Source organism: Prionailurus bengalensis, chromosome A2, assembly GCF_016509475.1.
Source record: "Prionailurus bengalensis isolate Pbe53 chromosome A2, Fcat_Pben_1.1_paternal_pri, whole genome shotgun sequence".
Lineage (NCBI taxonomy): Eukaryota > Metazoa > Chordata > Mammalia > Carnivora > Felidae > Prionailurus > Prionailurus bengalensis.
In genome coordinates this window covers 63,724,797-63,740,888 of record NC_057348.1, presented here as the reverse complement: position 1 = coordinate 63,740,888, position 16,092 = coordinate 63,724,797, and the positions used below count along the sequence as shown (strand labels likewise).

At 52.8% G+C, this 16,092-nt stretch overlaps 1 protein-coding gene across 1 annotated transcript in view; it reads right to left on the bottom strand.

The window, feature by feature from the left end:
* The window catches only part of VWC2 (von Willebrand factor C domain containing 2), a 122,597-nt gene extending 120,610 nt beyond the window's left edge, over window positions 1–1,987 (bottom strand). The window contains exon 1 of the mRNA XM_043588438.1: window positions 1,257–1,987. Coding sequence (XP_043444373.1) covers window positions 1,257–1,961 — 705 coding nt within the window. The 5' untranslated portion in view covers window positions 1,962–1,987. The remainder of the gene's footprint in view (window positions 1–1,256) is intronic.
* Between the last annotated feature and the right edge of the window lie 14,105 nt (window positions 1,988–16,092).

The following is a 16,092-nucleotide window of genomic DNA, read 5'->3' as shown; positions in this document are numbered from 1 at the left end:
CTTAGGGGCCATCATATCCTGGGCATATCCTGAATGTGTGGATCTCCGAGGCTGGGCTCCGGGGGCCTCCAGCAGGATTCCTTCCCCCCTGCCTTCCCTCCCTGCTCAGTGCTGGGGGCTGCAAGCCCCAGGACGCCCCCTGTCACCCAGGAAACCCTCTCTCTGCCCAGTCAACAGGCCACGTGTCCAGACAGGCCTCCCTTGGGGGGTCTGGATGAAGATCTGTGCAGTTCTGCCCAGGCCACGGAGCGGGGGGGGGGAGAGACAGGGCTGTTAGAGTTCCCCAAGGGACCAGCACGTGCAAGGGGCCAGCATCTCCATCCAAACCTGTGCCCCAGCGGGGCTGGGCTTCTGTTTCACATAGCAGCATGTAAGGGGAAAAGCAGACAATGTGCATTAGCACAGCTCGGCCTGACTCATGAGTCTGCTTCTTAACGGCAACCTTGTCTTCACTCTGTTATTTAAATATTCTGTGCCTCAGTTTCCTCTTCCCCATCAACCGGAGATCACAGGTAAGCATCTGTTTCATAGTATGTAATGACGTTTAACCAAGTTAACACACGGGAAAAACGCGGCCTGCAGCCTGACGCACAGTAGGCGCTCAGGAGACGGCCAGTGCTGTGTACACTGTTACTAGTATGCCCCTAAAATAATAATAATGATGATGATAATAATAACAATAATAATAACCCTAAACCGCACTTTCTGGTTTTTGCCATCCACTGTGTTTTGGCATCCAATGAGCAAGCATTTTCTTTTCCTTTTGAGGACATTTGCGTGATACTCCACCCCATAATCTGGGGAGATGGCTTATTTATAGGAATGGTCTCCCTTAATTAGCTATTAGCAGAAGACTATACCCCAAATGGCACGCCGAATTACCCCGTGTTTGGAAACAGGTTGAGCATTTCAGCGGCCACGCTTTTTAAATTAGAAGCAGCGGATTACCAGGGACAGCACAGCCAGTTAGTGCTGGGGGGGGGGGGGGCGGCCGTCCCCTCAATGCCGTGGGCCTCACCCTCTCCAAACCGTTTCACAGCGAAGACCCGAGGAATTAATGTGGATCGGCCACTTTGCCTTAAAGATTACCTCCGCTCTGAAAAGACAGATCGTGTTGAGGGGACGCGAGCACAGCGCTGTCCGCCTCTGGGAACCAGAACGCGCCTCTTCTTCAAAGTGGGGGCGCCTAGCGCGCGGGGAGGTTTCACCCCGCGGCGGGAGGTGCAAAGTGGCCCCGGCGGGCGCTCGCCTCTTACCACGAACTCCTCCAGAGTCTGGTAGGTCTTGCCCCGGAACTCGCAGTAGTTCTTCCTCTCCTTGCACTGCGGACAGCACTGGCTCGTGTCGACGTGGATGCAGCGCGGGTGCAGCCGCGGGCACTCGGGCTGCGCGCACAGCGGCCCCTCCTCGGTGCACAGGCACGGGCAGGCCGAGGGGCCCGGCGCGAACTTCTCCCCGATGGCGTACACGAAGCCGCTCTCGTCCACGCAGCCCTTTCCGCGGTAGTCCGGGTACGCGTACTCCTCCGGCGGTTCCGGCGTGGGCGCCAGGTCCGGGCCGGCCGCGTCCTGGGCGGCGGCGGCAGCGGCGGCCGGGGGCTCCCCCTGCGGGGTGTCCCCGCGGGCCCGGCCCTGCAGGTCCCCGGCCTTGGCGCCCCCGCCCTGGGCGGCCCAGGCCTGCTTCTGCTTGCTCCACGCCTCCCGGCCGGCGAGCCCGCGGCCGCCCTTGCTCTTCCAGTCCCGGCCGCCGCCGCCCTCGTCCCTCGCGGGGCGCCCGAGCTCGCTCACCCGCCCCGGGCCGTCCCGAGACGCGTGCTCGCGCTTCTCCTGGCCCGGCTGCTCCGGCGCCTGGGCCAGCTTCTCCAGCGGGATGCTCGGACTGCACAGAGCCACCATCAGGCAGCAGGTGACCAGGAGGGAACTGGACAGCGCGCCAACTGCCATCGCAGTGCAGCTGGGCATCCCCTACCACGTCCCGGCGGGCGGGCGGGCGGGGAGCGCGGCCGAGGGGCGAGTCGCATTCACAGCCCGGGGGCGCGCCGCCGCCAGCCGGGAGCCGCCGTCCCTGCGGAGAGAACAGCAGCACAGCTGAGCCCCGCGGCCCGCGCGCGCCCGGCCCCCACCCGGCCCCGCGCCGCCCGGCCCCGGCAGCGCTCTAGAGGAACGAGCCGCGCGGCGCGGGCGGGGGCAGCATGCCCAGCGTCGGGGCCCCGCCGGCCCCCCAGACCTCACAGATGGGGCACGCGGACGTGGCGGCGGGGTCCCCGAGAGACGCCGGCCGGCGGCGTTTCTCCCGCGGCCGCGGCTAGCGGTGGGGACGGCCCTGGGCGGGTGGCGGAGCCTCGGCTGCCGGAATGCAGCGAGCCGGTCCCGCGCCCCCCTGCGAAACTCGGATGGAGCCACATAATCCGGGAGCCCGGGGTGTGCCCCCTGGGGTGCCAGCCACGCGGTCTCAAAGGTTACTCAATGGAGAATTCTGCAGTGGAGTTGGGCACGGGAGACCGTGCGGGAGGATATGGGGGGACCCCCCTGGCTCTCCTTAGGGCCTTTGGGGAACGGGGAGGGAGGGGGTTAACAGAGCTCCCAGGACCCCGTGATTCATTTCCCAACAACTTTTTAAATGCCTGCTGGACAGGGAGCAGAAGCCACATCCCCGCCCTCCTCCCCTGGCCCAGAAGCTCGAGAGGATGTCCCTGATCGTCCCCGGCGGCGGGCTCGGGGGTCCCGGAGGCTTCGGCTCCCCCACGGGTCCCCCCGCGCCCTGCCAGCCGCTCAGCGACTCGGAGCGTTGGCTAGAGATCCCCGAGCGGGCCGCAGCGCTGGGTTCTTGATCGCTTTCACCCGGGGGGGGGGGGGGGTGAGGGAGTCGTAGCGGTGGAGCCCGAAGTGCCCAGGCAGCAGCACCAAGCAGTGCGTTGGGGGAGCTGGGGGTGCAGGGCGGGAGCGAGTCCCTTTCACTCTCCCCATCTCCCAAAGCCTCTCTGGATCCCAAAGTTTCTGCCGCCCAAAGGGGCCACGAGAACCCTAGACGCGCCGCAGGGTGCGGGCAACCCAGCCTCTCCCCACCTCGCCGTCCATCCTCCACCCCTCCACCCGGCGCGCTCCAGGGGGCCTTTACCCCGCCCCCTCCCACCGCCCAAACCCCCCTCCAGGAGACCTGGAACGACCGTGCTCTGTGCTCACTCCCAGCCCCGGCTCGATGGACCGCAGCCCAGGGCGAGCCACCAGATTACAAACTTGGGGTCGGGGGTTCGGGAAGATGGGGTCCTCCCGAGCAGCCAGAGGGCGGATTGGTGCCCCGGGCGCGTCCCGGCGCGCTGGGCGTCGACACCCCACATGCACCCTAGGGCCCCGGGGGCAGGCGCGCAGCCTACATACATGAGCGCAGGGCGCGGGCCGGACGCCGGGCTCGCGGCGGGCTCCGGGGCGGCAGCGGCGGGCGCGGTCCCGGGGCGCCGGCGCCCATCCTCCTGCCGGCGGGGGAGCCGCGCGGGGCGCAGCGCGGTGAGGGCAGCCCCACCTGCGCGCTCCGCCCGGCGCGTGCACCCGGCTAGGGCGGCTCCGCGGGCTTGCCCGGCGCGCTGCCCAACTCGCGTCCGCGCCCGCGCCGCCCTCCGCCGCTCCGCCCCGGGTCTCGTCCCCGCGGCTCCGCCGCCGAGCGCGCCCTGGGGCCGCCGGACTCGGCCTCGCCTTCTCCAGCCGCGGGGCGCGGGGAGGTCGCCACGCCAGGTGACCGGAGGCCGGGCCGCCGCGGCGCGTCGGAGGGAGCCAGGAGAAGCCCGAGCGCGGCGGGCGGGCGGCCGGGCGAGTGGCACCGGGCCGGCCAGGGAGCCCGCGCGCCCGCCTCCCGCCGCCTCCCGCCTCGCGCGCTCCCCGCTCCCTCCTCGGCAGCCCCCGCTTTCTCGCCAGGCGTCGCTGCGGCGGCCTGGCGCCGCGGGGAGTCGGGGACCTCCCGCCCCCTCGCTCCCGCGCCCGGCAGCGCGACCCACCTGTCAGTCCCCCGCGCGGCCGCCTGCCCACCCTGGCTGCCGTTCTCCTGCCTCGTCACTCACTCTCCACTGCGCCTTTCATCCGCGCCTTTTTCTTTCCTTGATTCTTTTCTTCAATTTCTTCCTTCCTAATTACCTCCCCCCCCCCCCCAGGCCTTCCTGCCTGTGGACAGCTTGGTTTGGCCCCTGTTGAAAACCCCCTAAAGTGTTCGATTTGGAATTCGAAGGCCGCGTTAGCTTAGCCGACTGTCGCGAGTTATTTTCCTCTTTACATGCGGAGACACAGAGGTGTATAGACGGGTGAGAGTAAGAAACGCATAAAAATCCGGACAGCGTCCCTTCTGAATCTCTGCCAACCTCTCTCCCGCCCCTCAGTGTCCCTTTCCCTGCTCGCTCTCTGTCCGCCACAAGTAGAAACGTCTCGGGTTAATTTTGTAAGGATGCTCAACTGCTAAGCAGAGAGCCCCGTGCGGTGCAGGGTTGGATTTGCTCTTTGATCCTGGGCACCGGATAGTAATGTTACTTTTCTTGGATAAAGGGGAAAAAAGGTACCTGTTCAAATTAACTCCAAAAATGGAATTTTTGTAAGGCTGTGCATTCCCCGGGCCAGGTCACCAGAGAATCCCTGAGAACGCTCTGGTGCAGAACACCCCTCTTCCCCGCCAAGGTCAGGCTCTGAGGGGTGGGAGAGGGGAGGAGGACACTGAGACAAATTCCTGTTCTCCCACACCAGATGAACATGGAGTGCCACAAAGGACAGGGGGCCACAGGAAGCCTGGGGGCACGCCGCTTCCCCTTAACCACACAAACAAAAACAAAACAAAACTAAACTAACAACCAAAAAAAAAAAAAAAAAAAAAGAACAGAAAAGAAAACCCAACAACCCAAACCCAAAAAACAAAACAAAAAATAAATAAAAATTAAAAACCACTTCCAAAATGATTTGAGCCTTTCTGCCTTAGAGTTCCTAACGTCCCTTCTTCCTGTCACCTCACCTGGAGAGGCAGGTCACATTGTCCCAGGCTAATTCTTCTTCAGTCTTTAACTATCACATTTGTTTTGCCAACTGCTGTCATGTGGTTGCACTGGGGGTGGTCCTAGGTACAGGTGACTAATAATAAAATCCTACAAGTATGTGCCCAAGATTCTACTTCTAGCTGAAAAATTGGTTGGGGGTCCGATTGAGGGAATCATGATGTCTCTATATCGATCCCGCCTCAATCAGTGTTCTCCTGGAATCAGAAAGCCTTTGTCCCAGCCTCCTGGGCACAGTGGAGAGCCACAATTATGAGACAGTGAGGCTCGCAGGAAGAAGCCTGACAAAATTAGGAGCTAATTGTGCGACCCAGCATCCAAACCACTTTCTGTCAGATGCTCTCAGAGGTGGTGGGATGGAATGAAGGGGGGGGGGGAGGAGGAAGCAGTTTTAGAAGGATTTCTGCCCTTAGTGAAGAAAAACAATACCCGTGCAGCCTTGATTAGCTGAGAAATTCAAGGAAGTACTGGGACTTTGCAGGCTTCAGAAGAATTTATTGCATTGGCAATAAATTGTTCAGTTCCTTCCTTTCTTCCTCCTTCCCTCCCTCCCTTCCTTCCTTCCTTCCTTCCTACCTCCCTCCTTCCCTCCCTCCCTTCCTTCCTTCCTTCCCTCCTTCCTTTCTCCTTTTCTATTCTTTCTTTCCTTCTGTTTTTGTCTACTGTCTCCTCAGGCTACAGATTAAGAGGCAGCAGCAGACAGATCACTTGGTGTCTCAGGAGCTTGCTTTTCCCATCTTCAAAAGGAAGAAAAGAAAATCTGCAAATGGATAGGAAGCCTGGCGTGCTCTGGGACTGTGGCATATTTCTGCCCCCAGTATGTTCCTTCCGTCTTTCCTTCTGGGTGCTGGAGTTAAACCCATCGGCAGAAGCACAGCCTTGCTTACTTAGCAGTGAGTCTGAGAGTAAGTGCCCATCCATTCTGAGCAACAGACAGAGGAGATTGGTTCCAGGCCAAGGTCAAGGTTGACTCTTTAGTTGTCTCTTCTATTTTGATTTTTTTAAGTTTATTTATTTATTTTGAGAGAGAGAGAATCCCAGGCAGGTTCCTGCCAGCACAGAGTCTGACACAGGGCTAGAACTCAGGAACCACAAGTTCATGACCTCAGCCGAAATCAAGAGTGGGACACCTAACCAACGGAGCCACCCAGGCGCCCCGTCTCTTCTGTGCTAAATAAGAATATGATACAGTTTTATATGTCTATAATGAAAATTACCTTCCTCTCCAGGCAAGACTCAGTTTGTGTCTCTGTGACAGACCTTGTGGCAGCTGACTTTCTCACAGCTCTTGGGTGGCTGTACCCTCTTCCTAAATGAGGGGCTCATTTGAGCCATATTTGGGTCATATTTCTGTGCTTAGTCTGGGACCTATGTGGCCTACGTGGAGGAAGGAAAGAAGGAAGGAAGGAAGGAAGGAAGGAAGGAAGGAAGGAAGGAAGGACAGGAGGAAGGGAGGGAGAGAGAGAGAGGAAGAAAGAAAGGAGGGAGGGAGAAAGAGAAGAAAGAAAGAAAGAAAGAAAGAAAGAAAGAAAGAAAGAAAGAGAAAAGAGAGAGAGAGGAGGGTAGGAGGGAGGAGGAAGGAAGGAAGGAAAGGAGGAGAGAGGGAGGTTGGAAGACAAGGAGGTTGAGACCAAGGGAGGAAAACGCCAGAAGAAACACACTCCTCCCTCATACAATGCTGGGCATGGTCACACTGCATCATTAACACCTATACAGTACCCCCAGTCCCGGGGAAACCATTATTGTTTTCCATTTTGCCAATGGGAAGCCACAGAGGTCCTGAGTTCACTAAGGTCCTGAGTTCACTAAGGTCCTGAGTTCACTAAGGTCGCAGCCAACTCGGCTCAAGCCAAGTTAAGGTGGGAACCTCAGTCTCTAATGGGTTCTCTTGTCCCGGCGCAGCACCACTGGTGGCCTCCAAGGAGGCCTCTGTGGGTCACTTAGTGCTAAGTACTTAGCACACCGCTTCTCCCCAGCCCCCTACTCAGCCACTCCTGAGATGTAATCACTGGGCCCTACAACCCCAAGGACATGGAAGGGACTAAACCAGACTGTGCGCCCTTGAGGCCAGTTCCTGGCCCTCCCGAGTGTCTCATGCTTTAGAATTATGACGGGAACTCAGATGACATCTGCCAAGGAATCAGGGCACAGATTGGTGAGTGCCTAACTGAAAGGGGGTAACTTGATGAAGTGTCTCCAACCTGGAGCAAGAGTGGTGAGGATCAGGCTCGTCTTGGGGGGACAGACAGGACAAGAAACAGGTGCGTGGGGATGGGGGACACATCCGAGGTTCCAGTCGGATGTCAAGTCGAGGAGATGGTCCTCGAAAAGAGGGACAAAGCCACCTTCTGGAATGGGGGTGGCCAGGTGTCTGTGTCTTGAGAGTGGATAAGAGACTGCGTGAAATACGATACGGGAAGAGGTTTAGGATGACTTCACACAAGGCCAGGGCCTGTGGGGACTGGAGATCACCAGCACAGAGGGGGCAAGTGCCCTGTGCATTTTCTCTGCTGGGGATGCAGGCCCCGGAGCCTGCTCCAGATGTGGGCGGTGCACCCAGCCCTTGCCAGGGGAGGAACTGCGGAGCAGGGTCCTGGGACGGATAGCCTTCGTCAAGCTCAAGTCTGGCCCAGGCCACAGGGCGGGCTGTGACTGCAACACTGTTTACCAAAAATGCAGAGCCCTCACTGTCTCCCACTGATTGCCGGGGGCCCCATACTCAAGCGTTTCCTTTCATTTCGCACAAATCCTGGGCACAGCTGCCTTTGACTTGAATTCTGGACTCTGGCCAGCAAAGAGGAGGAACGATAAAACTGTCACCTTTCAAGGGTTCGAAGGAGTAAAAGCTACTTCCCCAGGCCGTCGAGGGTGAGCAGGACCTTTTCGGTCCAGACAGAAAGGTGACTACTAGTAACTCAGCTTAAGGAGTGGGGGAAGCCACCTTTGGTCCTCTGCTGGCTTTTTAAGGGTGTGCACAGAGCAAGCCTGGTGGTGAAGGGAGCCACTAATTAAAGCTCTGCTCTGGATTGGGCTACCGGTCAGCTCCTGCTTACCCTTTGATACATGCCTGGGGTTGAGAGTTACTGCTCCTGGGGCCAGCCTGTGGCACAGACCGCTCGATCACGCTGCACTTCGGAGACTCACCCTTCTGCTGTCGTGCCAAAAGTCAGGAGCATCTGTTCAGAGAATCGAGTGAATGACTCACAGATTTTCTTCTAAAATCAGGGGCAAAACCTGAAAGGAGGCTTCCAGGGATCCGGTATTAATACACGCTAAAGTCGTGCACTGCATTAACATCGCACACCGTAGACACCTTGACCACTGAGACGGTTTCAGAAACAATCGTTATGAAACGGGGGCCCATCAGCGGGTATTGGTCTAAGGAGGAAGTTGATGGCAGGTGCTGGGTGCCTTATGCGGACTCTGGGCAGGATTTCCTTGGGGTTCATCCCAAGAATCTGGAATCCAGTCTGGAGCACTTCTGATACAGGGTATGTTTTCTTTCTTTCTTTCTTTCTTTCTTTTTTCATGTTTATTTATCTTGAGAGAGAGAGAGAGAAAGAACAGGGGAGGGGCAGAGAGAGGAGGAGACAGAATCCCAAGCTGACAGCACAGAGCCCGGCATGGGGCTCAATCTTACGAACTGTGAGATCATGACCTGAGCCAAAATCAAGAGTTCGAGGCTTAATTGACTGAGCCACCCAGGTGCCCCCAGGATATGTTTTCTCATGACTGCTTCTCTGGCCCATGGTCCTCCGCGGAGTCAAGCATCAGGCCCGGACATGGCACATCCAGAGGCCTGGCACTACTTATACTCTGTTCCCAGCACCCCCAAAGCGGGCTGTGCAGACATGCCTGGCTGGGCTGATAGCCGAATGAGGGGAAGGGTGTTTCCATACAGACTGAGAACACAAATGGGCGGTACTTGTGTCTTTGGTGGAGAGTCAGGCAATGCATCTCCCTGGGATGACTTCTCTCCCAGGCCCCAAGCTGCTTGGTTTCTGGAACCTTCCATGGTATACCAAGGGGACTTTGAAATCCTCTGGAGCATCTCAGCATTCTCCCTGAGGTGACGGCAACCCTACAGGCGTTAGTTCTGAAGATGGCCGGTCAGGGACACTCCTTGGGCTCAGACATGAGCAAGTGATTGGTGACAATACTGACCCCATTCGCATGAGCCTCCTGGTCCCCAGACGGCTTCTGCGCAGACACTGAACATGGGCCCGCCCGGGCGTCTGGGCCTTAGATGGACACAGCATGAGTGAATCATAAATCTCAGCTCAAAGTGGAAGGGACAGGCTGTTCAGGAAATGGCCATCGGTTGGCACTTAAACCAGGAGAAACCGAGGACCAAGGGAAGTGTGGAAAGCGCGTGATGGGCGCCCGACACTGCCCTGGCACACTCCCAGGCACACCTGAACAGGTTTCCTCCCCACACAGAAACTTCGGTGGAACCCACCTGTACGGGATCCACCTGCCAGACTGGGGCAGACACCAGCAAACTGCCCAAGGAGCCTCCTCCAACAGTCTTTTCTTCCCTCCCAAATCTACCCCCCTCAGCATTCGTAAGATGATGCTACACATACCTGTTCAATCGTGTCTCTCCCCTCCCATGCTCCAGCGTCATTACCACGAGTCGCTTGTGTATTTCTAGCGCCGAGCTCCAGGGGCATCGGTGGCTCGTGGCCGAGGCGTGGCGACTGTTTATCGAGTGAATTAACAAAAAAATGCAAAGGACAGGACACCAAGTGCTCTTTGTGATCTTTGCCTCCATCCCCTTCTACTGCCCCTCCCCCATGCCGGGCTGGATCCTGAAAACAGCCAGGCGCCTGCGTGCTCCCTTAGAGGCCTCCTGACTTTTCTGTGCCCTTCGCTGGGCTCTCCCAGGCACCCACTCTTCTTCCTCTCACCCAGGAGCATGCAAGTTTAGGTTTTATCTCCAGCTGTGAAAAGACGCTCCTTCCTTTTAGCGCCAAGCTCCAGGAGGCCTGGGATGTCCCCACAGCCCTGGGCCAAGAGGAATTTTTTTCCATTGCTCTGCCTATGCCTTCTGCATCCTGGTCATACCTTAACTCTCTTACAATATTCAGGAAAGAAATCTGTTGAGGGTTGGATGGAGGGTTGAGGGATTCAACACCTGGTCCCTACCGCGGGTCAGTGGAGAGTGACTGAGGTGTCCCCCGGGACTGGGCATTAGGCACAGGGTCCCTGGCACACGCTTGAGGCATTGGTCTTCAGAATCAAGCCATCAGCCTTCTTTGTCTTATTCTTTACATCCAGTTGTTCAGTTTGGCCCCTGAGTCTGCTGGTGCTCCTTTGGTCTCCCTGGAAATGAACTCCCCAGCTAACGTGTGTTTCATCTAGAGATTGGGTGAGTGCCACTTGGAGGTTCTGTCGTCAAGCTTGGGACTTTCAGCACACCGTTGCTTGTTTGCTTCAGGTTGAAACCCATCCACTAATCGGTATTCTTGGATAAAGCTTTCTAACGATTGCAAAGCCACTGTAGGGGCCAACGGCAGCCTGCCCCCAAACGTGCCACTTGGACAGAAGTTACATAAGAGCCCGTCTATGGAAGGACTCTGAGACCCCCGTCTCCCCCGGGAAGCAAGAAATAAATCTCTCACGTGAAAGGCACTGCCTCCTGTACCAGGAGGTACAGGGACATCCTCATCACCACACACAGGAAGTTTAGAGCCAAGAAGGCTGTAAAACTAACCCTTGTTACTTTTTATGAATGGATTACCCCAGCCCAATTTCTGGTTAGAATTCCTCACTCACTGAAGCTCTCAAAGGTAAGTTGTCTGTGTTCAGTCAACTCCTCGCAGACATATGGTCTCCTTGTCTAAAAGGTATCAAAAGCGCCTGCCTCAGTCGTTTCTTTAGGTCGTGACTTAGACACACGTGATAAAAATTCTGATTTCCTCTCCTGCTATTGTGTCTCATGTAAATTTCATTCTTAGTCCATCCAGATGACCTTGAAAGGTAGAGGAAGAATTTTTCCTTCCTTTCCTTCAATCTATATTTCCATGCAAATCGGAAATATGCATTTCTTCCTCGGGTCCCAGAGGTATTGTCACTGTTCATCCATTTGAAGTTTACTTATTTGTGCTGATTATTGGAGATTGTAGGCAGGTACAGATACTTCCATGCTATAGATTTATAACTATTTGCCACCCATCCAGTGTCTCCCTGCCCCCCTCTTTTTTTTTTTTTTTTTTTTTTTTTTTTACTGGCAACTAACACTAACCTGATTTTCCTGCAGAGAACCAAGCCCTACTCCCTTCTCAGCCACCTGCTTCTCAAGCAGAGCTGGGCAGCACAGTCCCTGGTCCACAGTGGGAGGCCAGGAGTGCTCGTGCGGTCCCAGTGAGGACCATGACAGTCATGCTTGAACCATCTGAAAACAAAAGCTTTTCTCTTTCCCACCGGACTTGAGTCTTATAACCATCAAGGCCGGATCTCCCAGGTGCTTCACAAGCCATAGATTCGACCTGACACAGAGACAGCACCGAAGAAAATCAAAGCAAGAAAAGAAGACAAAGGAAGTCCTGAAAATGTCACGCGAGGTCCTCACAACCTGGAGAAGGCTCCACCTGATGTCTCCAGTCGCCAAGGCCAACGTCTCCCTCTTTTGCCCCCAGGGGGATTTGAGTTGGAGTTTTCTATCACTGGCAAATTCAAAAGCCCTGATAAATCAAATGGTTCACGGACTGGATTCACTGATATCCCAATTCAGACAGCAGCCCCAAACATATCTGCAGACCCCCAAAACCCACCACAATGGTTAGACTGTACATGGCTTCAGTCCTGCCCTCAGCATCCTCAAAAGTGCCCCCTCACTTGGAAATTAAGCCCCCGCTTCCTTTAGCACAAGAATGCCTTTCATGCTGTTCCAGCAAATCGGTCTCTGTGTGCTCAGAGGCAGAATTGTTCCTGAATTGTGCAAAGAGTCCCCCTTGCCAGCTCCACTAGATTTTTTTTCTGGCAGCCCCAGCATCCAATCAAGATTTCTGGATCTCTTCCAATTATAACACCATTTAGAAATACTCAGCATTTCCCAGCCTTGAATAATGTATTGATCCCTTTAAAAGGAGAAAATATTCTCACAGACCCCCGATGTTTACTTACATTCTCTTTATTGTAATTCTACTTAAATATATGCAAACGTAAAACACTACAGACTCTTAGGCTTACAGCTTTTAAGCAAGTATAAAAATGAATTTACAGATCAGATATAAAAGAAACTACAAAACCAATGAAATGGAAATGAACCACCTTTGGTGAAGGGGACAGACAGACGAGAGGGCCCTCCTGAAGTCCCATAGCTGATCACAGTGTGGGAGGCTCGTGTCCCTGGTTAGTCCTGTTCTTCTGAGCTCAGCATCAGGACAAGACTCGGGCATGGTGGGGTCTGGATTCTCCAGCATTTTTCTCTATTCAGATTGCTTCAAAGCTTCATTAGCATGACTTCTTGCAAAGTCACTGGCCTCCACTCAACACAGCTAACACATTGACGTACAAAGGCTCGTTGTTGTTCTTTATTAAGTCTGTGAGTATCAGAGTTGCGCCAAGCATGGTATCAGCCTAATCATCAACATAAGTGAACCACGCGCGGGACATGAAATCACATTACGCTCCTCCATAAGGTGGTCATCGAGGGTCTCGAACGTACACTGTGGTTTCTAACCAACTTTATTGAGGAACTGTTTATACACAATGCGTGGCAGGGATTTTATTTACTCTGATGAATGTTGACAAGTGTATATACATGGGTGACCACCATACCAATCAAGATATATATTGTTACTGTGGCTCCTGGGTGGCTCTGTCTTTTAAGCATCCCACATCAGCTTTGGCTCAGGTCATGATCTCACGGTTTGTGAGTTCAAGCCCTGCTTTGGGGCTCTCTGCTCTCAGCGAGAGCAGCATAGAGCCCACTTGAATTTTCTGTCTCCCTCTCTCTCTCTGCCCCTCCGCAGCTTATGTTCTCTCTCTGTGGCGTTCTCTCTCTCTCTCAAAAATAGACATAAAAAAAGATATACATCGTTACCGCTCAGTTCCTGCTCAGGGGTCCCTTCTCTGACCGCTAACCCCTTCCTTAACATCGGCAGGCCCGGGAAAACTGCTTTCCTTCTGCTAGGTTAGGACTTCCCATACATGGCATCCTGTGGTACCATAGAGCCTTCTGGATCTGGATCTTTCACTCACTCTGATGTTTTTGAGATGTTAACGTGTGTTATGTGCACTGGGAAACCCTTCATTCTTCTTGGTGAGTAGTTTTCTGCTGTCTGCTGTCTGGCTTTACCATAGTTTGCTTTTCTTTTCCTTTTTTTAAATTTATATTCGTGTTAGTTAACATACAGTGTAGTCTGGGCTTCAGGAGTAGAACTCAGTGATTCATCTCTTACATATGGCACTGGGTACTTATCCCGAAAAGTGCCCTCCTTAATGCCCATCACCCATTTAACCCACCCCCAAGCCCCCACTCCAACACCCTTCAGCTTGTTCTCTGTATTTAAGAGTCTCTCATGGTTTGCCTCCCTCTCTGTTTTTATCTTATTTTTCCTTCCCTTCCCCATTCATCTACTAAGGGATGTTTGGGTTGTTTCTGGCACTTAGGATAATAACCCATATGATCATTCTTGTACAAGTCTTCTTTGAATATTTGTTTCCATTTTTCTGAGAAGGAGAATTGATGAACCTGTTTTTATTTGATTACTGTTAATCGGGTTAAGTTCACTTATTCTGATCATTATTTGTTATATTCTTCGAGATTTTCTAAGCAAAAATTATATGGGCTTCAAATAAAGCCAGCTTTAATTATTCTTCAGTCCTTATTAGTTTTTATCTCTTAATGACTCACTACATTCTTTGGGGATCACCAAAAATGTGGAAGAAAAGACTCAGAGCTTTATCTCCGATCATACATGGGAAGCATTCAAAATAACATGATTAAATGCAGTCCTGGCTATAGGTTTTATATCTGATGTCCTTTATTGGCTTGAAGAAATTCCTTTCTATTTTTTCTTTGCTGATTGTTTTTATGATGAACAAGTGTTGAATTTTGTCCATCTGTTCTGCATCTGTTAACCTGATCATAAGATTTTCTCTTAATGTGTGAATTACACGGATGGAGTTTTGGATGTTGAACAAATGTTGCATTCCTGGGATGAACCCCATTAGGTCATGATGCCGGATCCAATCTGCTAATATTTAATGAGGACTTTTATGTTTGCAGGCACGAGAAATATTAGTCGGTAATTTTTTTTTCTTGTAAGATCTCTATCAGGTTTTGCTCTTAGGCTGGCTTCACAGAAGAAACTGTGACACAGTTTCTCATCCTCTCTGTTCTGAAAGAGCTTAACGTGATGTCTTCATTAAGTGTTTGATGTAACTCACCAGGGAAGCCATCCACGCCTGGAAGTTTTGGGAGGAGGTCGTCAGGAGGACGTGACTGCAGGCTGACCCGAGAGCCAGAACTGGGCAATCAGCAGCTCCTCACCCGCCCTGTTCTGGGAACGTGAGCCCCACTTGCCTTCCCTGCTCCCAGAATCTGCCCCAAGGACATAGCCTTAACAGTGATGTGGGTCCAGTGACTGAGCCCAGTTAATGCCTCTGTAGAAGCTTTCAGATGTGGGGGTGTGGCGGAAAGGCCCCCATCTCGCAGCACCCCATGCTAGCCTTCTGCGTAAGTTCCCTGGCTTATGACACCTGCTGCTTCCCCATCCCGGGCGGCCGCCCGTCTTCATCTCTCTCTGCCCTCCGGGGACGGGGCCGGTTTCAGATGTCACCCAGGAAGCTCCCGAGGCTGTGAACCAACACTTGTGAGTAGGTTTTTAATTATAAATTACCTTTTAAAAACAAATATATAACAATTCAGATCTTCTAGTTTGCGCCACTCTGGTTAAGATATTTTCAAGGAATTTGGTCATTCTATTTAAGCTGGCAAATTATTTTGGCATGGTGTTGCTCACGATGTGCCTTTGTCATTCTTCTAATACCTGGAAAATCCAATCCGTAGTTGTCACAACAATTTCATCCTTCTCACGTGTGTTTTCTTTCTGTTCTCTTGAAATTTCATCAATCTTTCGAAAACACGAAAGTTGGGCTCCATTGATAGGCTCTATAATTTGTTTTCTATTTCCCTGCATATATGTTGCTCTCTTTTCTTCCTAGTGTTTTTATACTGGAAGCTTAGATAATTGATTTTCTATTAAAGTATAACTATTTAAAGGGGCTCTTGGGTGGCTCAGTCAGTTAAGCCTCTGACTTTGGCTCAGGTCATGATCTCCCAGTTCGTGGGTTTGAGCCCCGTGTTGGGCTCTGTGCCGACAGCTCAGAGCCTGGAGCCTGCTTCAGATTCTGTGTCTCTTCTCTCTGCCCCTCCCTCGCTTGCTCTCTGTCTCTCAAATATAAATAAACATTAAAAAATATTTGTAACTATTTAAAGCTCTTAATTTTACTTTAAAAAACATTATACCTACATCCTATAAATGTCTTGTCATCATTCAGTTCCAAGTGTTTCCTAATTTTTCTGGGGATTTTGCGGACCCATTTCTTACTTAAAGTCTGCTGCAAATTTTCCAAATATTTGGATTTTTAAAACCTATTTTATAATTACCAATACAGAATTTTAATTGGATTGCAATGTCAGAGAATGTAGTATTTACTATTTGAGTCCTTTGAAATGTACCAAAGCCTTGTTTCATGGCCCAGCATGATCTCTCTTGCTCAATATCCATTGAGGCCTGGAAAACATTTTGCATCCTGCAGATATCAGGCGTAGTGTTTTACAAATGCCAATTATGTTGATAATATTATTCCTATCTTCTATATTCTTAGTGAGTTTTTGTTTGCAAAAATACTCTGTCATTTACGGGGCACTAAAATCTCCAACGAGGACTGTGTTTGCTGTTAACACTTGGCAGTTGTGTCCATTTTTGCCTCATCTATTTCCGAATTGTTATATATTTTCATACACATTTATAACTTCTTGATTGTTCGCCCTTTCTGTCATCACGCAGAGATTCTCCTCCTATCGGGTGTCAACCCAAAAGAGGCTGTGAAGC